General features: G+C 38.3%; 1 protein-coding gene across 3 annotated transcripts; it reads right to left on the bottom strand.

Annotated features, from left to right (window-relative positions):
- Positions 1-1,878: 1,878 nt before the first annotated feature.
- Positions 1,879-23,510, bottom strand: gareml (GRB2 associated, regulator of MAPK1-like). 3 transcript variants are annotated; one of them, XM_008397322.3, is made up of 7 exons: positions 23,154-23,510; positions 18,160-18,300; positions 12,103-12,233; positions 11,551-11,716; positions 6,856-7,685; positions 5,152-5,321; positions 1,879-4,474 (listed from the first exon to the last, which is right to left on the bottom strand). In XM_008397322.3, the coding sequence occupies exons 1-7, from the start codon at positions 23,263-23,265 to the stop codon at positions 3,883-3,885; spliced, it is 2,142 nt and encodes a 713-aa protein (XP_008395544.2). In that variant the 5' UTR covers positions 23,266-23,510; the 3' UTR covers positions 1,879-3,882. The 3 variants fall into 3 exon arrangements, with proteins under 3 accessions (XP_008395544.2, XP_081458479.1, XP_008395545.1); XM_081602353.1 differs by lacking the exon at positions 23,154-23,510 and adding an exon at positions 20,864-21,848; XM_008397323.2 differs by lacking the exon at positions 23,154-23,510 and adding an exon at positions 19,024-20,854.
- Between the last annotated feature and the right edge of the window lie 1,027 nt (positions 23,511-24,537).

The following is a 24,537-nucleotide window of genomic DNA, read 5'->3' on the forward strand; positions in this document are numbered from 1 at the left end:
GCTGCTGCCTGGAGCAGGTGGCACACAGAGACCGCTTTAAATGGTATACAGACACACATCCATATTAATTAGTGACGCACATAAAGGCTCAAAAAGCTCCACAGTCTTGTGCTAGTGGCTACTGGGTTACACTTGAGTATATTAAGGTCAAGACAATCATTTTGGCTGGTATCAGATTAAAATATTGGAGAAGGGAGAAATGTGCCAGCTGGACCGCCCTCTGGGTATGTTCTACTGTATCAGTGGCATTTCTTTATAGCTTTAAGAAAAACAGTGCTGCCTTTCTGCTGTCTTCTTCTGGGCACAAGAAAGCAACTCTCATGATGCTATTTTATTTGTTTTTCTGGACTTGTTGTGTTCATTTGTTCAAAGTTCCTCTGGGTGACGCCTGCAGAGAAGAAGGATAGTTTAATGTCACAAATGTCGGAGTGGACTTTTCCTGATTGCACAAAATCCAAGACCGAACAATTGTAATGATCCAGAGTTAAATAATCTTGAAAGAGCCTGTTGAACTGGAACACTGAAAGCTGTTAAGGTTTTATAGATCCGTTTTGGAGTAAAGTATCTTAGGGTGAAATGAGCAGGATATGTTACAAGGTAATAAGTACAGAGAGGATTTTACAAAGCAGCCACTTTTATTTATAACAGATTAAAAGTGTTGACATTTTCAGCATTTCCATTTGCATTTTTGAGATCTTCATCACTTTAAACCTCAGTTTGCAGATCTATTGGGATTATTTAATTAAAATAAGGGGTAGTAATTTTGTACTGATTATTTCTCCATTTTGGTCCAACTTTGAACTTTCATCCAGTGCTCTAATCTAAACACTTTATGTTTTGCAAGATTTTTAAGGAGAATTATAACGAAAACTATTAGTTACTTAGACTCTGTGCAAAGGCATATAGTTAAATGTCAGAATTATTTTGTATAAAGTTTCTTTTTGTAGGTCCATCTGTTCTTTTTCTTTTCAATACCTTGCAAAGACACACAATGTACTTTTTGACTTTTTAGGTGTTCCTGCAAAAACAAGAATTTTTGGCCTCATTTCTGGTACAAATATTTTACCACACTTGAAATGAGACCAACCAACTTAAAAGTAACTTTTTAGTAAGATAAGAGCTTGTTTTAAGTAAATAATTCCTTAATATTTATAAAAAGTTCTAGTTCCTCTGGCAGATTATTTCACTTATTACATGGGGAAAATGTCTTGTTACAAGTTAATTTATCTGCGAATGGAGCAAATTATTTTTCATCAACATTAAGGAATTATTGACTTAAACAAGCTTCTATATCTTACTAAAGAGCCAACTTGTAAATTAGCTTTGTCAGATTTTAAGTTTACTGAGATATTTGCACTAGACCAAAAATACTTGGTAAGATTTTGTGTTTTTGCGGTGATGCGACGTCAACAAATTGATTGTGGGTACAACATCAGATGTACCTGTCCACAGAAAATCAGTTTTCTTTGCATTTAGATTGATGTAAAACTTGATTTGTGATAACAGTGACCATATTTTCATTTGTTCCAGTGTAAACACAAATACACTGTATTTTAATTTAATCTTACCAGCAGAAGTGTGATTCTTACCGCTAAGCTTCACATAGTAATTGCATTTCACTGCATTACTGGATTTATTGATAGTAGACGTAACAATCCTAACAATGCTTTGAATTAACTGGTGTCACAATAAGTCAAATATTGATAAACAATAATAAAAACTGCCCATCACTATTTAGTGTCAAAAGCTTCACTAAATAGTTTCACTTCGTCAAAATTGTAATTAGCAGCATAGTGACTGAACCACTGAGTTTTCTTCGTTTACAATCAGCATGTTGATGAGTTCAGCTCAGCTAAAAAATGTCAAAACTCATTTAGCTTTGTTTTATTTCGCATATCGTTCATTTATTTCTGCATTGTTCGTCTGACGGCGGTCATTCTGTTACAGGGTCAATATTTCATTTACTTCAGTCTGTAAAATAACACAAGGAGCAGATTTCAAAAACATCACTAAGCAGCTTTTTCATTCATCTACACACCACTGAGTTTTGGGAACATAAATGTTTTTAAAGTGAAATATAACTGACATAATGCTGCAACAATACAATCATAGACAATCAAGTATAGAAAAACAGAAATTGCATCTCCATAGTTATCTGGACACATCTGGCCATTTTATTATTCTATAAATAGAAAATAAGTCTTTGTTTTTACATATATCTACAATTTTAATACATCTGGATTAGTAGGTCAATTATTTAGTGAATTGAATCAATAATTATGGTAAAAAGATCTTCACAGAATTGAATTTAGGTCTTTAAACTTTAAACCATCTAATAAGGGTGGATCACACTCAGCAGGTTAGGCTTTTTAAAGATCGGTGATCGGCCAGAAATCTGCAGTCTGTCTACTTTTACTGGGACTTTAAATTGTTCTAATTTAATTCTTAAATGTTGTGAAATAATAACAAAGAGAGATTTAATTGTCGTTACATTTATTTGGGTAAATAAAGCATAACAGAACAAGAAATTTGAGGTATATCATAAAAACTCATTTCTCAGGTTTGGGGAAACTAAAAAAAAATTTATGTGTCATTGAAGCAAATTAATGTAACTAAAATTATCGATAAAGTTATGCTGTGATTCCCCACAGTGTCAATGCAGTGAAGCACAGAAAAGCCCAGACATTCATGGCTGAACGTTTAACCCCAATTTTGTACTTATAGAGTTAACAACACACTGTATTTGTTTTTATTTTATTAATTTAGTTTAACTAGTTGTTGCTGTTATTTTTAGCTCCTAAGCTCCTCCATTCATTCCAGTTATATCCCACAGAAGCTCAAGGGAAACCAGTTTGAAGGACATGTTCAGTTTTACTCGTCCTACTGGTCAAAAGTTTAGGTTTAATCGACCAAAACTCATTCAGTACCTATAATAATAATAACTAGAAAAAATTACAAAAAAAGGTCAAAATAATTTTCATCTTCTTTATGATACTGTCATGGAAAAACAGAGCATCTTCAGTCACCGTGACACAGACTGCTACAGGTGATCCTTCCTGCCCACATTTACAAGAACTTTGAATAATTTTGAATTAACATGAGTTAAAACATTTAATTTTCCTTTGGGGTCAAAAAAATATTTTTGAATTTGAATTTTAAATGTTTTTTTGGGGAACACTGTATTTGAAGGGTTGTTGTCAGCAAGTGTCATTCAGTGAATAATGACATTTATTAATGCAAAGTCCGTTGAAAAGAGTCACTATTACTGCAAAATGGCATTTAAAGAGACAATTTTAATGCAAAGTTTCATTAAAAGTTGTAAATAGTGACACCTTTAATGCAAAGTCACAATGAAAGTGTCACTATTTACAACTTTTAATGCAACTTTACAATAAAAGTGACATTTTTTATGTGACTTTTCATTAAAAATGTCATTATTTACAGAGTGACACTTCAGGACAACAGTCATGTACATTCGTGACGCCTCCTTCATGTTTATGACTGCATCATGTCAGTCTTATGTAAACCCCATTCAAATAAAAATTTTGTTTGTTTGTTTTTTTCCGTTTCATGGCCACAGAACTCTGCATGCTGTCTAAAGGCCGTTCTGTCGAAAATTAAAATAAAAACTAAAGTGGAAAGTTTTGACTATTCAATTCTCACCTGGAGCCAATGTTAGTAAAACTACTTCCAGTCTGAAATTCAGAGACAAACAAAATTAAAATCTGCAGTTAGAGTGAAGAGTCAGTTCTGCAGTTTAGCCACAGGGGGGCGTGGTTTCCTTAGGCTTCAAGCAGTGGGGCTCAGCAGCCAGTGGGTCACAGTGGAAGGCACATTAAGGATGGTTGCGTCGCCATCAGGCACATTACCAGGGTGGCAGGGTTAGATTTTGGGCCTCCAGCCCTGGATGAACTGTGTGATTTTGGTCACATGGAGGCGGCTCAGGTGGAAGTCGTGTGACAGAATGTCTTCAGTCAGCTGCACCAAAAGGCTGCCGTCGATCCGCTCCCTCTGGAAGACAGCCACCGCCGCCTCCGGCAGGCCAATGAACCGCAGGCACGCCGACACCTCCTCCAGTGACAGAGCGGAAAGGTCGCTGGGCGGCCTCCAGGTAGGGTCAGGAGGAGAGGGGGACCCATCAGCGCCACTCGATGACGTCCCGCCGCCTTCCGCACCTCTGGAGGAATCGTTCGCTGTGGGTTCGGGCGAGGGGCAAGGCGACTGGCGGTTGAAGGGGTTCAACGCGCCAAACGGTGCGAATCGGCTCTGTGGGGGCGGCGGTCGCATTCGGGGTGTGGGGGATGTGAAGGACTCCACCCAGGGCTCCGCCCAGGTGGCCTGCGCAGGCTGAGAGCTGGATGTGTTTTCTGCAGGGGCGGCGCAGGTCTGGTCCGGACTGGCCGGGTTAGGAGCGGGACAGTCGGCCCAGGAACACGGGTAGCAGTAGAGGGTGGCGTCCGGAGAGGGGGAGCAGCTGGGAAACAAACGCATATACCAACAAATCTTAAGCCTTATGTTTGGAGCAAATTGGAAACAAAAAAGTTACGTTTTTATTAAATAACAAAAAAATCTGCTTTTATAAAATGTGATTTAGTAATAAAAAGGCTAATTTCTCAAAAAGGAAGAACAAAACCAACAAATATCATGACTTCAGTATATTTTAATTCTGTGGTGGTTTCTAAAATCTTTTCCATCAGAGATTAATGTGTTCTTACTTACGCATTCTTCTTCGTTAAAATCGATCCGTTATAAGTGTTTCATATCAGTTGATATTTTGTGTTTTAAAATCTAAAATACTACTGCGTTATAATACTACTGCGTTATATTTCCTCTTTTATTCACAGTGTTCACTTCACATTATTGCTTCTTTTATTTTTGAGCAGTTTTGAGGCACAGCGGCAAACCTTAAACTGCTGCTGCGCCAGTTACTCAACAGGTCGTTGCTAGGTAACCAGAGAGTGAGTGAGTTGCTAGGTAACCAAAGAGCTGATACATTTATTTTGCACTTTATTACAAAACTGTGTAGTTTGGAATCAAGCACTTTCAAGGACTTAACACAGAAATCACATACTTAAACCTTGAAAATGCTGATTATAAATTCCAGCATTTTCAAGGACTTCCAGCACTTGTTGAATGCAGGTTTTACTGCACCTGTCCTGCAGTCCGGAGGAGTAGAAGGAGAGGTTTGGCCTCGTTGAGGTGGAGGTTTTGGGGAAGCGAGGCGGAACCGGCGGGCTGGGGGCCGGACTGGAGACGGAGCCTCCTTTAGAGCAGCGAGGCGGCACCGGAGGGGCGAGCAAGTAGCGGCACTCCTCCCTCACCTACACACACAGTATAACACACATGCATCAGGGGAACAAAGTGAACGCCCAACACTTCTCACAGTGTGTGTTTGGCTTGGTAAATGTCAAACTTGGTGACCTTTACACCTCAAACAAACTCTACTACACTCACACACAGTCGTGTTTTTGTGTCTTGTGGGGACTTCACATTGACTTCCATTCATTTTCTACAGCCTACCCCTAACCCACCCCTTTAGCATCACATATCTTACCCTACCCCGAACTCTAATCCTCACATACCCAAAAATAGCATTCCCCCAAGAAATGTCCCCACAAAAGCAGTGGTCCCCACAAACCCCCAGACAGAAATAGGTCCCCATGAAGATATAAAAACCCCTGGTTCTCACACTCACACACTCACACACACACACACACACACACACACACACACACACACACACACACACACACACACACACACACACACACACACACAAGCCCAAGCCCATTGTTCTGGCAGGCTAAATATCAGGGAATGAAGAAGACTGTTGGAGAGGCTGTAATTTAGTTGCTAAGCAGATGTCTTCACCCACACAGAGAAAGAGAAAAGTTTAGTAAATGATCATCTAGTTTTCTACATGAATGTAGAGGGACAGATTTGACCTACAGGATAAACTGTGTATAGATTGTATATTTTTCATTTCCAATAAATTTACTTTAATTTTCGTCCACTGGAAGAAAAGTAAGTTTGGTTTGGTTTATGAAACTAGATACTGAAAACTACCTGACTGAGTTGTTAGTGAATAAAAACAGCAGAATTAGTTTGAATGAAGTCTTCAGAGCTCATTAATCCTTTCCTTCTCTCCTTTCCTTACATCTGTCCATCCTTCCCCACTTCCTTTGCTGTCTTTTAATGTTTGCTTTTGCTCTATTACCGTCTGTTTTCTTCTCCTTCCTTTCCCTGTGCTTAATTATCACCTTCTCTCTCATAATCCCTTCCTTCACTACTTCAACCATTTTCTTCCATCTTTCCTTATTTTCTATTCCCTTCCTTCCATCCAATATTTTTCCTTCCTATCTTCCTTCTGTTCTCTGTTCCTTCCTTCTTTCCTTTCTTCTCTTCCTTCTCTCCTAATTTCCTTCCTTCTCTCCTCCCTCCCTTGATTCCAAGTTGGAATCAATGTGAATATTTTCTCTCTGATCCTTTAATCATTTCTCTGTCTTTATTAACCTTCTCTTACTTGAACTCACATTGATAATAAAAAAAAATCACATTAATTCATTTTTAGGATTTTAGAACTGAACTGAACTTTCATAAAACATTCAGTAAACCTGAGAATCAGTCAGAAAACCAAACCAGTGATTAAACCAGCCATCCTAACCAGCAGCTGTTTTCCTTTTAATTGTTACCTCTGTATGAATTGAGTTTTCTAAGATTCTTAGAGAAACGTTTCCTGGAAACGGTTTGTGTCTGTAAGTGTTTGAGGAGCTTCAGAAGCTCTTATATATGAATAATTCAAGCTTCTAAAAGCCGGATGCAGCTGTGGACAGATGAAACCCAGAAAACACTCACAGCATCAGATTTTGGAGGTATAGGTGGTGGAGTAGACACTCTGGTCACCACGGTACCAAGAGACCCGTCCAACGAGGAAGATGTGTGGAAGGAAATGAGGTTTGGTTCTTTCCCCAAACTCTCTGCGTTCTGATTGGTCCAGAGTTCTTCATAAGGGATTTCCTCATTGGTTCTCAACTCGTCCTCAGTCCAATCGGGAGTCACATACTCCCTTTCGTCACCGGGCCCTTCGCCCAGCCTCGCCCCTACAGAGTTTTCAGAAAGCCCGCCCACGTAGCCGCACATGGAGAGCCGCTGCAGCGCAGGCGCCAGCGAGTCCTGACCCGACACGCAAAGCCGGGACCGCCGGGGGCTCACGCACTCCTCCGTCATGCACTCCAGCTCCGGACGCGACTCTCTAACCGCCCGAGAGTAGGCGTCCGGGTCGAAGGCGTGTCTCAGCAGCAGGCTCTCCAGCGCCGCCGTGTGGACGGAGGCCTCGGCCACGTTAAAGCGAGGCATGCAGCGCAGCAGCAGGAAGTGCGAGGGAGACACTTCCTGCCTCCGGAGGACCAAGCAGAGCACCACCGTCTTGCTGACGATGTTCAGCAGCTTGTAACGGTGGCCCTCGCGCACGCCGTGGCGGTCGTAGGGGTTCCGCGGTGGGCGGGAAGGCACCGAGACGTTCACAGGGAGGCGGACTCTCTCGATGATGCTGCGGACTGTGTGCTCCCCTCCCAGCATGCCTTGCTCCAGCGGGGAACGTGTGCAGAAGCGTCCGCGGCAGCCGAAGGGCAGGCTGACACTCTGGTTGGTGCGGTGGTTCATACAGACCAGACAGGGCGTCTTACCTGAAGAATCAGAGTGAGGTGTGAAAACCTGATAACGCTTCAACGTGACTTATTATGCTTAGGTTAGGATATATTTATGGCCTAAACAAATCAATTTTTTGCACAAAATCATTCTTCACACATAATAATGGCTGCAAACAGATGTGCGTTTATACCACCGCACATCTTTGACAAGCAGAAGTAGAACCTCCTGCACAATAAACAATGCAGGAAGTGTTTTCTGAATGGTAAGTCAACAACAAAACACTTGACTTTTCCAGTAGCTGACCAAACATGTTGGAGCTCAGCTTGGGTTGCTAGGTAACGATGCAAAGTGACTAAACAAGTGGGAGGTTTTTGAAACGGCTCCTTTTTTTAATTCAATAACCGAAATATTTTGATTGCAATTTCATCACCAAAACAAGAAAATAGGAAATGGTGATTACAGAAAAAAATAAAGATATATAGAAGATGCAAAGCAAATATAAACTACATGGCAAAATCTTGACATATTTTGGACGTTTTAATAACTTCTAAAACGTTTTAATAACTTCTAAAACCTAATCAAAACCCCTAAAAAAGTATTCGTACCCCTTGAACTTTCTCACATTTTGTCACCAGTTTGCTGTCGTTTCTGAAAGGTGATTCTACAAAATATGAATCCACAGGGTTCATGCCACACTTTTCAGATTTTCATTCATTAAAAACTTTGAAATCTATCTGTTGTTTTCTGTCTGATTTGCAATTCGATACTGTTCCATTTTGTTCTATCACATAAGTTTGTGATTGTTATATGACAAAATGTACAAGGGGATGTCAATACGTGTGCACAGCATCTGAATCTAAAGTTTTTTGTACACAAACTTTAAATTGCTACAAACTGCAATAACGGATGTCAAACCCTTGAAATATTGAAAGTGTAGTTTCTTGATATCTAAATTATAAAGATTCAGCTCTGCAGTGTTGCAAACATTGACGCAAACCGTAGATGAAGTTGCTGCAAGAAAACCAAAGACTGATAATTTGCAAATCGTTCAAAATAGTACAAATAAAACAAATTAAACATTTAGAGTGAAAAAAAAAAATCAATTGAATTCAATATCAGTAACACGCGTACAAGTTTACCAGTGCGTTGCATCAGCGCGTTTTTATACAACATTCTAAGAATTTGGGAGCCCTGGAGAGCTGTTGGTGCAGCTTTTAAAGTGAGATGTTTTCTTTCTCAGGCGGTTTAGCCTGCAGCTCGCAATGTTCATGATTTCCAAAAAGAATTACAGATTCATCAGGTTACGAGACAGTTTCCGCTTCACCTCAATCCGTCGTAGACGAACTAGGGGCAAGTTGAGGCAGAGGCCTTTCTGGATCGTGTTTACAGATGTGTTTTTTCCTCACATGCCAGAGTTTAAACATTTTTTATTAATGCAGCGCAGCCGGAGGGCCTAAAAATCACTACCATTAGAAATTGATTCTTAGCCGTGTCCCTTGTGTACAAAGATCCTCCTGGTTTCTCTGAATCCTTTAATAATATTATGTGCTGCAGATGATGAAATCCTCAAATTCTTTGCAATTTCTATTGACAACCTTTTTTCTTAAATTGCAGAACTGTTTGCTCATGAAGTTTTGTTTTTTTTTTCTTACCAAGTAGTTAATCTTTCTTATAAAAAAGAAGCCTTTTAAAGCCGCATCTATCAGGTTTCTGACTCTTCAAATTCAGTTTTTAAACTTCTGAAGTTAGATTTAATGCTAGTGATTTAATGTCACAAGCATTAAATCCATAAAATAATTATATGCTTTCTTTATTTCAAACAAATCAATAAAAATAAAAAGAATCAATAAATGTAAACACATATATATGGTACATTTAAATACATTCACAAAAAACAGTGATTTACAACATAAAAATCAGTCATTTTAGCTGCTGTAATATATATATATATATATATATATATATATATATATATATATATATATATATATATATATATATATATATTGTCATATATTTTAGATTCATTGCACACCAACTGAAATATTTCAGGTCTTTTATTGTTTTAATTCTGATGATTTTCGCATATAGCTCATGAAAACCCAAAATCCCTGTCTCAAAAAAATAGCATATTTTAAAAGGTTTTCTGAACCAGCAGTTAACCTCATCATCTGAATCAACAAAGTAACTCTAAACACCTGCAAAAGATTCCTGAGGCTTTTAAAAACTCCCAGCCTGGTTCATTACTCAAAACCGCAATCATGGGTCAGACTGCTGACCTGACTGCTGTCCAGAAGGTCATCAATGACGCCCTCAGTAAGGGTGAGACACAGAAAGACATTTCTGAACCAATAGGTTGTTCCCAGAGTATCAAGGCACCTCAGTGGGAAGGGAAAAGTGTGGCAGAAAACGCTGCACAACGAGAAGAGGTGACCGGACCCTGAGGAAGATTGTGGAGAAGAGCCGATTCCAGACCTTGGGGGAAGCAGTGGACTGAGTCTGGAGTAGAAACATCCAGAGCCACTGTGCACAGGCGTGTGCAGGAAATGGGCTACAGGTGCTGCATTCCCCAGGTCAAAGGTCAAGCCACTGTTGAACCTGAAACAGCGGCAGAAGCGCCTGACCTGGGCTACAGAGAAGCAGCACTGGACTGTTGCTCAGTGGTCCAAAGTACTTTTTTTTGGATGAAAGCAAATTTTGCATGTCATTCGGAAACCAAGGTGCCAGAGTCTGGAGGAAGACTGGGGAGAAGGAAATGCCAAAAGGCCAGAAGTCCAGTGTCAAGTACCCACAGTCAGTGATGGTCTGGGGAGCCATGTCAGCTGCTGGTGTTGGTCCACTGTGTTTTATCAAGGGCAGGTCAATGCAGCAGCTATCAGGAGGTTTTGAAGCACTTCATACTCCATCTGCTGAAAAGCTTTATGGAGATGAAGATTTTATTTTTCAGCACAACCTGGAACCTGCTCACAGAGCCAAAACCACTGACCATGGTGTTACTGTGCTCAAATGGCCTGCCAACTCTCCTGACCTGAACCCCATAGAGAATCTGTGGGATATTGTGAAGAGAAAGTTGAGAGACCAAGACCCAAAACTCTGGATGAGCTTAAGGCCATTGAAGCATCCTGGCCTCCATAACACCACAGCAGAGCCATAGGCTGATTGCCTCCATGCTGCATTGAAGGCTGCAAAAGGCTGAGTGCATAACTGAACATAATTATTTGAAGGTTGACTTTTTTGGTATTAAAACACATTTCTTTTATTGGTCGGATGAAATATGCTAATTGTTTGAGACGGGGATTTTGGGTTTTCATGAGCTGTCTGCCAAAATAATCAGTATTAAAACAATAAAAGACCTGAAATATTTCAGTTGGTGTGCAATGAATCTAAAATATATGACAGTTTTATTTTTATCATTACATTATGGAAAATAATAAATTTTATCACAATATGCTAATTTTTTGAGAAGGACCTATATATATATACTGGAATCATTCAACAAATATCTTGTATTATTTTACTGTTTATGTATGTATACTTCTTCATCCAGACAGATATCTTGAAATATTTTTGTACCTTTTTTGAATATATTTATGTACATTGCTATGAGTCATACAATTCCAAAAAGTCACTCAACAAAAAAAAGAATTCTCACTTTTCTCTCAGAATTCTGAGAAAAAAAGTCTAAATTCTAAGAAAAGTCTGAATTCTGAGGAACAAACATCAGAATTCTGAGATAAAAAGTCAGAATTCAAAAAAAAAAATCTGAACTCTGACATAAAAGTTTGAGAAAAAAGTTGGAATTCTGAGATTACAGTCTAATTCCTCCAGCTGCTTGTACGTTACTAAAACAATTTTGTCAAATATCCTAAAACTTTGAGCTCAACAGCCTCCCGTACTTACTTCTTGGAGTTTTTCCCAGGCGTCTCAGGAGCGCGCTCAGTCCCGTCTTTTCCTTCGGGGGTGTGGCACACAGAAGCTCGGCCTTCCCCATCAGTGACAGCTCGTCTCCAGCCTGCAGAGTGAAGCTGTAGGACTCGCTGTCCTCACTGAACTCGCCGGAAACCACCTGGAACAGAGCAACACGCATGATCACAGTGTTGAAAAGTGAGTAACTTAACATTAAATGACCTGCTGCAGACAATCCAGAGTTCACTACAGAGTTCTACACGTTTTCAGTCAAATTATTTGTTTATTTTTGACCCATTTAAAGTAAAAAAAACATAAGTTTACTGAATTGAACTGAACACATCCATCCATGGATAGACGATAAAAACAGTATTGATATTCTTTCCTACTGTTTCTACATTAAACCTGAAAATCACACAAGTCAAATTCCAAAACGTTTTCCGGTCATTCCCAGCTTGCGTTGGAATCCAGCTCTAAACTCTGTGAATCGCAGCAAAACAGGAAGTGTGCTACAGGTGAGCCCAACAGGAAGTGAGCGGTGTTCACCTTGACGCTGAAAGTGATTGTCTCCATGACGAAGACCCGGTCAGGGAAGACTCCAGCAACTTCCTCCACACTGGAGAAATACTGGACCGGATCCCGGACGTCGCGGTCCTCATCCAGCAACTTGAACTTCCCTGCAGAGCATCACGAAACAACAAAATCCAAACGAGTCGGGAAGAAAACAGGAAGAAAACATTAAGAAAACAGGACGAATTCAGGAAGAAAACAGAGAAAGAACAGGAAGGAAGGAAACAGGAAGAAGTCAGGAAGGAAACAGGAAGTCAGGAAGGAAACAGGAAGAAGTCAGGAAGGAAACAGAGAGAGAACAGGAAGAAGTCAGGAAGGAAACAGGAAGAGAGCAGGAAGAAAACAGGAAGAAGTTAGGAAAGAAACAGGAAGAAGTCGGGAATAAATCAGGAAGAAAACAGGAAGCTCAATGAAGGATAAAAATGAAGTAAAAGGCAGAGAGAGGAAGAGAAAAAGTTTGTTTTGTGGAAATGTGTACATCTATTGCATACAGGGAGAATGCAAAAACACCTCAATGACCTTTGACCTGGCACCAGACTTTACCCAGCTGAAAGCCAACAGTGTCGGCATGGCAACCAATAAAGAGGCCCCCATTTTCACGCAGAGCAGAGGCACATCACCATGGAGACAGTCACACATACAACTCTTTCTCTTCCACCGTCGCTTTTCTTTTCTCATCCTCTCGTCTGACTGTAACCTTTATGGATTCGCGTTTTCGCGGCTGATATTTCTGGCCGTTTAGCTAACTTTCTTTGACGGATTCATGGAACGCAACACGTTTCCCCATATCAGTTTGGTTTCAAAGGGCTCTAACAGTATCCTTATTTATCACTTCTCTGGGTTGCGTTTAAACAACTAAATGCCTTGGAGGGGTCTCCTTTTTTTCCCCACAAAGTGATGCATGTGTGAAGATAAGACCAAAGAGTTTTTCTTTTCTATCTGGGAGGCGGAGCGACATACCAAACTGTACCATCCTCTACCAGCACTGCCTTCCTCCTCCTAATTCAAGCCGAACCCCAAGGAAAAGTATCTTCTCTCCGTCAAACAATACAACACTAATACTAACCCACCTTCAGGGACCTTTCAGCTCTGAAATGTTGAAATTCTAGCATTTATTGAGCACTTTCAACACGTCTATAGGATTATCTGTTATAAATAGAAAAATATTAACTGCTGAATCTCAGGTTTACGTGTAACGGGATTTTGTTTTAACCATGTGAATGTTTTTCAACGTCGATTTACTTGTCATTCAAATCAATTAAACTTATTTTCTCCTGACATTGACAGTAGGTGGTTACCATAGCAACCAGTGAATGAAAGTTACTGTCAGTTAATTGACTTGTAGTTGTGAAGTTTGTCAACATTGCTTAATTTGTTCTTCAGATTCATTTTGTTTAGTCAGAAAGTTTGTTTTTTTTTTTCTGAGGGGTTTTCTAACATTTATTGCTCCTGACAGTTGGTGGTTACCCTAGCAACCAGTGTCCCATTGCTGTCAGTGTGTATTATGTTTTAACATATATTTTAGAAAAATGTAAGGGTGTTTTTTATATATCTCTAAATGTTACCATAAGTAATATTGTGAATTTTAGCTGTGTTTAATTTTACAACTGTTAACTGCGGTCAATCGTTCATTGGGAACCATTTCCCTGCAGTTTGATTTGGGTTATTAATTGTTCATAATTGTATTTTCTTTAATGTATTGGGGCATTCAACTATTTCAATAACACGAAAATGTTCACGCACCCATAAAAATGGCTAAAATTGCTACTGCTACTCTTGATAAAAATCATAATTTTAATCATAGGCTTAAAATTACGACGAAGTATTGGGGCCGTACTAAGAAAATGTACAAAATAAAAGTATGAGAATAAAGTTATAATATTATGAGAATAATCTTGTATGACAATAAAGTTGAAATAATATGAGAATAAAGTCATATTACGAGAATAAAATTGTACAATAATAAAATCGAACAAAGTCGTAATAATATGAGAATACAGTCATAATATTTTTTAGAATAAAGTCATAATTTTACAAGAATAAAGTCAAAGTATTACAAGAATAAAATTTAATGAGAATACATTTGAAATAATATGAGAATAAAGTCACAGTACAAGAATAAAGTTATACAAGAATAAAGTCATAATTTTATGAGAATAAAGTCGTAATATTATGAATATTGACTGTGACTGTGTTATGACTGTGTTAAAAACCTGCTTAAAATCGAAGGATCGTTCAACTCTTCCAATCTGCCCTTATGTCACCTTCCTCGTCAGGAGGAGGATGCAGTCAGCGGGATGAGGAGGGAGACATCCTGCTGTCTAATCCCCCGGGGGAAACCTATATTGCTCTCATCCGAGGCTTATTTAGACTTCCTGTATGAAGTCATCCCTCAGACGTTAGCTCATCGCTGTCGGTTGGCCTCTGATGCCAAAACACCTGCTGTAATTAAAAAGCTCATAAGTGATCCTTAAACGTAGGTTTACGTAACCTCTTCTTATTGACCCTTTACAACTACGTCACTTAATAATTCGAGACGCCATGACGGACGTCGGAAGTGAGGGAACAACTAAAATTGTTTTCCAAAGTTGTTTTTGCCACTTTGTTCATGTCGAGTCGAGCTAATTTGCCTGTGAATGTAACACACCTGATTGGGGCTCATAAATGTCGGCGGTATTTACAGAAGTTGGAAGCGGCTAGCTTAGAAACCGACCCATACCTCCTCCCTCCTGACGTATTGATCAAATTACCGACTCTGCCTGAATTCACACATGATTTATGTCACTATGTCATAAACAGCGTTTCCCCTCACACCGGAGCAACATTAAAAACGTACAAAAGACAAGACGCTAACCAGTTTTTTTTCCATACATGCTAGGCTACATGACGGTACGGCATTGTCTCCATGGTTACTGACGGTTAGACACGTACCTTGTGTTCTTTAGTAACCATGGAGACAGTACCGTATCGTCGTAGATCCTAGCATGTATGGAGACAAACTGGTTAGCATATCTCGTCTAGTGCACACAGCAAGAAGGATCTTAAGGTAATAGGAAATTTCTGAAAGATTAATTTATTTTAATAAGTTTCAACATCTTTACCAGCGGTGCTAATAAATGTAGCGGTTTCTGCTAGCATAAACCTCTGAGTAATTGTTTTTTCTTATCTAATCAATGTTTCTTCTGTCTTTTCTTACAAGTATCAGGAAAGATGCACCGATTAACTTTTGCACATTAGAGGGAAAAACTGTTACAGGTTTTTTTATTTAAGTATTACTTTTGAACCCTTGTCAATGAGAAATTAAAAGATTTTCATTTATGAATGAAAACACAGTTTCTTAAAAATTGTCTGATCTTTAATAAACTCAAACAAATGCATCTAAGTTGGTAGATGCACTTAAAGATCAGAAATAGTGGGAGATCTTTTATAAGGACTGCATAATAACAGGAAAATATACATTTCCAATACTATTACCATTTATCATCACACATTATTACTATTACCATTGTTACTGTTAAAATTGTTTGTTATATTGTTTTAACACTTTAAGAACTTTTTTATTCCTGATAATGCTGTTGCACCTGAATCTTTTGTTTCTTTCCTTTATTATTCTATTTTATTCTATTTGTATAGTTAGCTGAAAGTTATTTAACTTCATTTCTGGGGATTCAGGGTCTTAAAAGTCCTTAATATTTGGAGTATTTTGTTTTATACTGTGTTCTGACCTGCTTACCACTTTTTGTTCTGTGTAGATAAAGTGATAAACTGACTGTCAAAATGTAAACAATTCAATTGCAAGCATTTAATTTGGTAGTTTTGATGCATTTAAAATAGAAAAAAAATTACCTGCTAAACATCAATCACAGACAATGAAATGATGAACTGATTCTGAGCTCTTATTCCAGTGATTTTAAGGTAAACCTTATGGCAAATCAACTTCTACTCTGTATCTTCAAGTCCTATTTATTGAAGAATTCAATTTTTTAATTGTAAAAATCGTCTTTTTACAGGGTTTCTGTGAAATAGTGGATGGTCTGAAGTGACGATGATCTCAGCATCCCCTCCTCCCAAACAAATATTCCTTCTTTCTTCCGAAGCGGAGCCTGGGAGGCGGCAGCAGCGTGAGGTGACATCAGCGCTGCATGCATCAGAGGAGGAAGCAATGGAGATGAGGCATTAAGATCCGGTTACACAGCAAATAATGAGGCTGCACTGAGAGGGAAGAATGGGCTCCGGTGAGGTCATCCTGACTAGACTCATTCAGCGGGAAGACCGCAAGTCAATGAGCAGGAGATCACATGGTGGCAGGTTGGAGGCATGAATGAAACGGGAGCAGCGAGAATATCTGCAGTAAAGCTGCTTTACAGCCAAAAGTGACGTTTTAAACAACAGCTTAAATGTCGCTGATTTCAATTTTTCCTATCCTGTAAACAAAAATGTAAATATGAAAAAAAAAGATTAGACTGAAATCTAGATAAAAACTTAGATTTTAAATCTAAAGGTTAAAAACTTTTTGGTAAAACTTGCAGACAATAACAGGGCTGCAACGATTCCTCAAATGATTCGATTATTAAAATTCCTCGAGGAAAATGTATCTGCCTCGAAGCTTCGTTAAATGATGTTTTATTATTTAGGGCACCGTGTTACAGGCGGGTCGTTATTTGTGTTGGGCAGCGCGCTCACTTCAACCTATGAGTTGTTGCTAGTAGCATAACGGCAAACTGTCTGGGTTTTTTGTTTTTTTGGGGGGGTGAACTAATAAGCATTTCAAGTTGACTGACGCGATGCTTGGAGAACGATAGCTTCTTTCCTCCTGGAGCAGCTTGGTTACTGTTTCTGAGTAAACGGTGGTAAAGACGCTGCCGGCGTCATTTTCAGAAAGTAATAGAGAAAGAAAGAGAGAGAGAGATGGTTCTGATTACTTGATTAATTGTAAAAAATAATCGATAGAGTACTCAATTCTTTTACAACAACCCTAGTCAACAACAAGCTGCAAGAAAACTGAGAAGTTGTGTTTCCATTAACCATACAGTTGTGCAAATTGGAATTGAATTTCCTTAACAGAAACACAGCAATTAAAAAAAAAACTCCCATTGTTCAACAAAATGTGTTGTAGTTTATCGGCTGAATTTCACCAAAAATGCAATGAAAACACTTTTTCTTCTCGTCACATGAGTCACATGATGTTACTACTGGACGAAAAGACGAAGAAGACGACAGGAAGTGGTAGGAGGATGATGTTTTTTAATGACACGTCACGTCAACAAACTTATTCATGTGTGATTTTAAAAAGCATTTATTATTTAATGGAAACTAGACTTTAAATTGATGCAACTTACCTCAAAGCTAACTCAGTCTATCTTAACCTACCTTTTAACCCTAAATTAAGTAATTTAGCCTAGCGTAATTTAACATTGTTTTAACTTAACTTTAATGTAACTGAAGTATTATCTGTTTAGTTTCTCTTAACTTTTAAATAAACTTGAGGTTAACCTAACTTACATTGATCTTAACATTTAAGTTTCTTTTTAAAAATGAACTTAAATTAGCTCAAGTTGATTTAAAATAACATCAGCATAAATTTAACCACACTTAATACAGACAATAAACCCTGAACTTTAGGATGTTTTAACTCTCAGAGTTCATCACTTCAGTGACAGTGAGCAGTCCCGCTTTTCAAGATGTGATTTTTTTTTCTTGTATTAAATAAGCAATGAATTAAAACCAGATTTCAACACAAAAACACAGTTTTAGCTTCCTTTCCTTTGACATTATCCAGCCTGCTTTAAAAGGAACAAACAGGACCCTCTAGAAATAGAACAAGTGGAATATGTTGACCTTTACGGAAAATAAAATGAGTATTTATTTTTACCCCCAGGGAGAATGGGACATTTTATAAACAATGGGTATTTTTTTTAGATCGTGGATAAACGTTTGAGCGACTTCTTGGTGATTCCTTTGTCTATGGGCTCCATGGTTATGAGTGACCAAACTGCAGCTGTGAACTGTGTGTGTTTAAGAGTCCATGCTGACCCTGGTACTGCAGTGGGATGTCGATCTTGGGCCCGATGACGTAGTGTCCCTCCTCCAAGCTGTGGGCCGTCACAGTGGTCCACTGACGGCAGGAGTGCAGCAGCACCACGTCGTCCTCCGACAAACCCTCCACGCATTCACCTGGAACGCACAAACAAACATCGATAAACAGATTTATTAAAAGATCTGTGGTGGAAAATGCTTGAAAACATTTGAAGTTGGTTTAACTTGGAAATGAAAATCCACCTGCTGCTTTGAAAATGCAATTAAAGTCGACAAGAAAATTGTTTTGGTTTTAACTCAGAAATTAAAGCTCATGAAGTTGATTTAGCAACAGAGACAAGTTGTCTAAATATTGTTTTTTAAGTTCATTAATCTTGAACTGTGAGTTTGAACTTAATGCTGCAATTTAAGCCAAATAATTATTTCAAAATAATAAAAAAACTGTCCTCATCTGGTTGAAGAGCCACATTTACTCACAATATCAAGTTAAAATAAAAACTTATTTTAGTTTAGAATAATTTAAATTATTGTTTCAAATTGCATGAACAAAATTTCTGAATTTTATTAAACATCACAATGAATTCTGCTGGAAAACATTTCAATATAAGGACATTATCTTCAAGCTTTGCACTGAACTTCATTCAAATAAACATTTTCCTTATTAACACACAAGAGTCAGATCAACGTAACGCACTTCCATCAGGATACAAAAACATGCCGCTAAGCATTCTGGGAAATCATTCCCACGACGGTCTTTTTCTTCTGTTTTTTTAAGTGCTAACCTAAAAACTCTAGTTTATTCAACAATTAATAAAAAGTTAACACAACTTACTGCTGTAAGTTTATCTTTCACAAACTCACACATTTAAGGGCTGCACAGTGGCGCAGTTGGTAGAGCTGTTGCCTTGCAGCAAGAAGGTTCTGGGTTCGATTCCCTGCCCCGGTCTTTCTGCATGGAGTTTGCATGTTCTCCCTGTGCATGGTGGGTTTTCTCCAGGTACTCCGGTTTCCTCCCACAGTCCAAAAAACATGACTGTCAGGTTAATTGGCCTCTCCAAATTGCCCTAGGTGTGAGAGTGTGTGCCTGGTTGTGTGTCCTGTGTGTTTCTGTGTTGCCTGGCGACCTGTCCAGGGTGACCCCACCTCTCACCTGGAACATTAGCTGGAGAGGCACCAGCAACCCTCCTGACCCCACTGAGGGACAAGGGTGTAAAGAAGATGGATGGAACTCACACATTTAGGTTCAAAATCTAAAACTGACTAAATTTATGTGACGTACAGAGCAGCAGGTCGTAGACACAACTAAATGTGGCTCAAATGTTTTACAGTGTAACGTCCACACACACTCGGGGTTCAGTGTTCATAATTACCACCATCAGTGACGCCTCACCAACTCTCTAGCTGCTACTTATCAGGACCCCGTTATTCAGCTGACATCCTATTATTAAATAACCCACCTTCCTCCTCCTCCTCCTCCTCCTTCTCCTCCTCCTCCTCTCTAACGGCACAACTGGACTGATCTCAGCTGACAGTGAAGTGGTATAGTTCAATCACACAAACACTACATTTTTTGGGTACAAACTGTAGAAATGTGGCTCAATAAAATTGTAATTTCATTTAAATGTACTGCAGCTTTAGATTAAAACTCTTTATGTACAAAAAATATCCTGATATTATGAAGTAGAAGGATGAAACATGAAACCACAGACTGTTGATACAGAAACAGAAAAAATATATTTCTTCATTTCAGACCTGATAATAAACTATTGAAATATTTCCATTACAGTCAGATGTGAGCTTTTAAAAAGACTGTTTCTATTTTTCATATCCCGTAAACAAAAATCTCAAAAGTAAAAAAGGTTGGACTGAAATCTGGATAAAAACAGGAAATAAAAACTTGTGTTAATTTGGTAAATCTTAAATCTAAAGGTTAAAAAACTTTTTGTTAAAACTTGCCCTCAACTACTAAAGAAATTAGAAGTTGGGTTTTCATTGCGCAAATTGGAATTAAATTTGCTTAATGGAAACACGTAAAGAATAATCTTGCGTTTTTTGATAAGTTTTTTTTACTTGGATAAAGTGGTTTGCATCGACATTAGAGTATTTTGCCAAGCTGCTGAAATGAAAAACGCTTTTGTTTGCATCATGGAAGTCACATGATCAACAACCGGATGTTACTACTGGCGGAAATGACAAATAAGACCACAGGACGTAGGAGGATGAAAATACTTATTATCCATTCATTTCACTTTCATTTTAACCCGTTTTAAAATAACAAATTTAATTTATACATTTAAGTTTTTAACCTAACATATGTAATTGAATTAATATGTATATAATGAACTGTTGATCTTCATCAAGTTATGCTGCCAAAACAAGAGAAGTCGCTTATCTTTACAATCAAATCTGTAACCACGTTTTAAAAAAAATGGCATCATTATTTATCTCCTTCTTACTCGGGAAGTTAGATAAACTTTGGAGCAACCAAAGTTTATCTAACTTCCCTTTTGTGGGATTATAGATGTCTGAGGATTTCCTTTGTAGAACCAAATGCATTTGCTAGCACGCAATCAGTTGGGCTTCTGGATAATTTAATATCGTGCAATCTGGATCATTCATAACGTTGCAGGAAATTCCCCGTCACATTCGCTCCTTACGCACTCACGCAGCCGCACTGCAGTTTCTGCATGCAGATAATCACCCTGTTGTTTGTTGACTTGAGAAAGTTGTCATCTTGTTGCACATAAATGCCATCTGGCAGTGCAGACAAGGAGGGATCTGTGGGGGGGGTGCAACTGCGGCGCAGTTAATAAACACCAACCGGTGCTGCGGCCAAAACAAAACGCGCGTCTCCAGGAGGCGAGGTGCGCATTTTTCCAGGAGCCCGACATGCGCGCTTCTGTCCACGGTGAAAAGTTGGAGCTTTGCCTCGCCGTCGCTCCTCGTTAGTATTCTCCACGTTCGTCGACAGATTACAGCATTTGCATATGAATGGGATTGAGCAGCACTTCAGCAGCACAACAGACACTTTGTGGCTTTCCGGGCCTCCTGGACTGGAACAACTTGGCCGCGACACCCATCGCCCGTTCCCATAGTGAAGACAGCAATTCTGCGGTCGGAGTGGAAAATCTTCTGGCAGTAAAGCATGTGACGAATAAACAGTGTGCGCGATCAAAATGTTTAGTTTAACACCTCCGTGGGCGAGTGAGTGGATTGATATGAAAGCCCTTGGAGTCACTGCCCTGTTAGAGATGAATCCAGAGCCACAAAGTGGACAGATCGTCCCAAAACGCAACGGAAATGCACCTCAGCTGATTTCAAAATAAGAGTGGAAAGAATTGGCGAATCTAAATTTGAGTTGGTAAAGTAGGTGGTTAATTATTAATTAACTCTTTGCATTTATTAAGAAGAATGGATATGAATAACCACTTTCATATTGTTCAAATCATAAATGAATTAGTTCATGTCAAACTTTAGAAAACAATCTAAATTTTAAGAATGATAAAAATGTAAGAGTTAAAGTATGTGCATACTTTGGGAAGCCTAACCCATCTTTGAGATGGGTTGCACTAAAAAAATTTAAAACAATACATGTAATTATATGGAAAGATTCCAGCATTTTGCACTTTCTGAAACAAGAAATTGATTAAAATGTGATTATTTTATTGTCTTGAATCTCAATTATTTCTTTTAGACAGAAAGGATAATCTCTTTCAATAAATGTAAATATGTTTATTAAAAATAATAATAGCATATCTTTATTAGTACAGGTTTGTAGGAGTTTGGTCTAAGCTATGGAGAGTATTGTTTATATTATATAATTAATCTCCTTACTTTTTTTGTTCTTGGAATTTCTTCCACTGATTTTTTAAAATTATTTGTCTAATTTTTTTTCAGTAGAGACAACAGCAGGGATTTGGCCTGAGTTGCTGGGAATATTATTGTACTAATAAATATTTATTATTTTAAATGTATTTAGGTGAAAGACTCTTATCTCTTTATCTTCTCTTTTATTAGATTGAAAAGATCATTTATTTAAACCCTTATTTTAGCAAGCATGTTTTTCAAATGAAAAACTTTTCTACTCATCAAAAACGTGCTTTTGTTCATTATTATTAATTATTATTGTTATTTTTATTAGGAAGTCATGGTTATTACTTCCTTGGTTTTCCAATTATTTCATAAAATAAATTGTGCAACAAGCTTTTTGTGGAGCAAATCTACCAATGACACTGCATGGCAACCTAACCCACCATAAAGAAGTGAAGTTATTTGTTTATTCTATTTTCTCAGCTGAAACTCAACATATGATTTAATGCTTCATGTTAGTCAATGTAAACAAATTTTATTCTTATATTTGACATCTTAGAAGGACAACAAACTAATTTGTAATTTCTACTGTATCTTTTAAATACCTACATTTTTTTTGAAAGACTGAGTTCCTTTAAATTGAGGATCAACATTCACCTGATTAGTTTCTTTTGAACCAACATTTCAAGTGACTTGACAACAAAATGTTGTTTCTCAATTGGTGACTGTTTGTTGTTTTTATTACTTTTATTTTTGTAAATAACTTTGATCTGCCTTGTTGCTGAAATATGCTATACACATAAACTTGATTGATTTTAAAAATGTTTCTAAACTTTCTAAAACAAGTCAGTGCATTTATTTTGAAAAATTTAAACCGGAAGATGCCATTTTCTATCGACCGACTTGACATTTAATTAATTTCTACATTTTTTCAGTTATTTATTTATTTATTTTTACAATTGTTTCATAACACTTCAAAGTTGTACTTATAAAAACTCATACAAATAATTTTTTAATATACCGATTTAATAACTTTTTCCTCGCTTGCTAGCAGCAAAATCACATTTGTGATTATTTATAATCGCCAGCGCTACAAACATGCGGCGAGACGTCACTGTACATTTAAAGTTGGCAAATGGCGAAAACTTTTTAGGCACCCAGGGGCGCCGGTTGTCTCTTACCGTGGGCCAAGCGGACCAGAGTGGGCAGGCGGTACTTGCTGACCACCGCGTCCAGCGGCAGCGCCAAGGGGCTCCAAGTGATCTCCGACAGGCTCGCCGACAACTTCTCCATCCTCCCGGGTCATCACGGGGCCGGAGATAACGGCAGCGGAGACGGTAAAGATGGTGACGGTAGCGCTGAAGCGGAGGACGGTGACTGAGGTGGGATAATGGCAAAGAGTTTCGCCATGTTTGAATAATGTAGGAGAGAGGAGAGGAGCTCGGTGCGCACAGATAGGAGGGAGGGAGGGAGGGTGGGAGGCAGCGCTTCGCTTCCCCTCTCCGTCAACCGGTTTCTGCCTGCTGCCGCCCCCACGCATGCAAGTGAGCGTAAAAAAATCAAGTCAAACATTTAATGTGGCCAAACAGGGTTTTGTAACACTAACTGAGCCCATTTACATACATTTGAAAGGTCTTCTTGGATAAAGTCATGGAGGAAATTATTTTTTTAGGTGTTGCTAATTAAACACACTTGAGTAACCGATTACCAAAATGTATGACCAGCAGTTTTCTGCTCTACAAAATACAGGGAGGCGTTTTAACACTAGGCTGGAAAGGTAACAGCAATAACCTTAAAGTAATAATTATTGCTGCCTTTCAGTCTGGAGTGGACTATTAGAAAGTATCCAAACAAGGACTGAAACGATTAATCGGATTAATCGTGATGAACCAACTGGTAACTGGAGCAAACAATCCCAAAACAAGGCAATTTTTGCTGAAGGAACAACTTGCAGAGCAGTAATTAAAACAAAAATGTAGAATACATTTTGCATTTAGGATTAAAAACCTTCACTTTATTATTCCTTTGTTTAATCAAGATAATCTGTTGAGATTCCTTTCATTTACAGGAGACCTGTTACATACATCACAACAAATAACATAAACACAACAATAACACAATCTACTTAACACTTCCAAAAATCCATACCACACATTATCTTAGTGAAGATCTTCTACCAGAACTCAAGTGGCACCTGGTTGAAATTCTGCATTAACACAACTTCTTATTAATGTTGCAGTAGCTATGTTAATTGTAATTTTAAAAAAAAATTTTTTATATATATTTGTTGAAACTGTCATTATGTTGCGACAGTTTGGTGTTAAACACTAACAGATAATCCATGAAAAAATTTGAGGTTCTCTGCCTTCTTACAGTGCTAACTGGAAACAACCAATCAGAGCCAGGGGGCGGGACTTAGTGCTGTCTATCACAATCTACAGCTAGCATAGCATGTTGTGAATGCTTGGCTAGTAAGTATAGCTAACAATGACAGCAGGTGAAGAGTATTACTGTAACAATAAGTTGTTTATTGCTACTAGCACATTTAACAGTGTTGACTGGCAG

This window comes from Poecilia reticulata, chromosome 21, assembly GCF_904066995.2.
Source record: "Poecilia reticulata chromosome 21, P_reticulata-male-v2, whole genome shotgun sequence".
NCBI classification, from domain to species: Eukaryota; Metazoa; Chordata; class Actinopteri; order Cyprinodontiformes; family Poeciliidae; genus Poecilia; species Poecilia reticulata.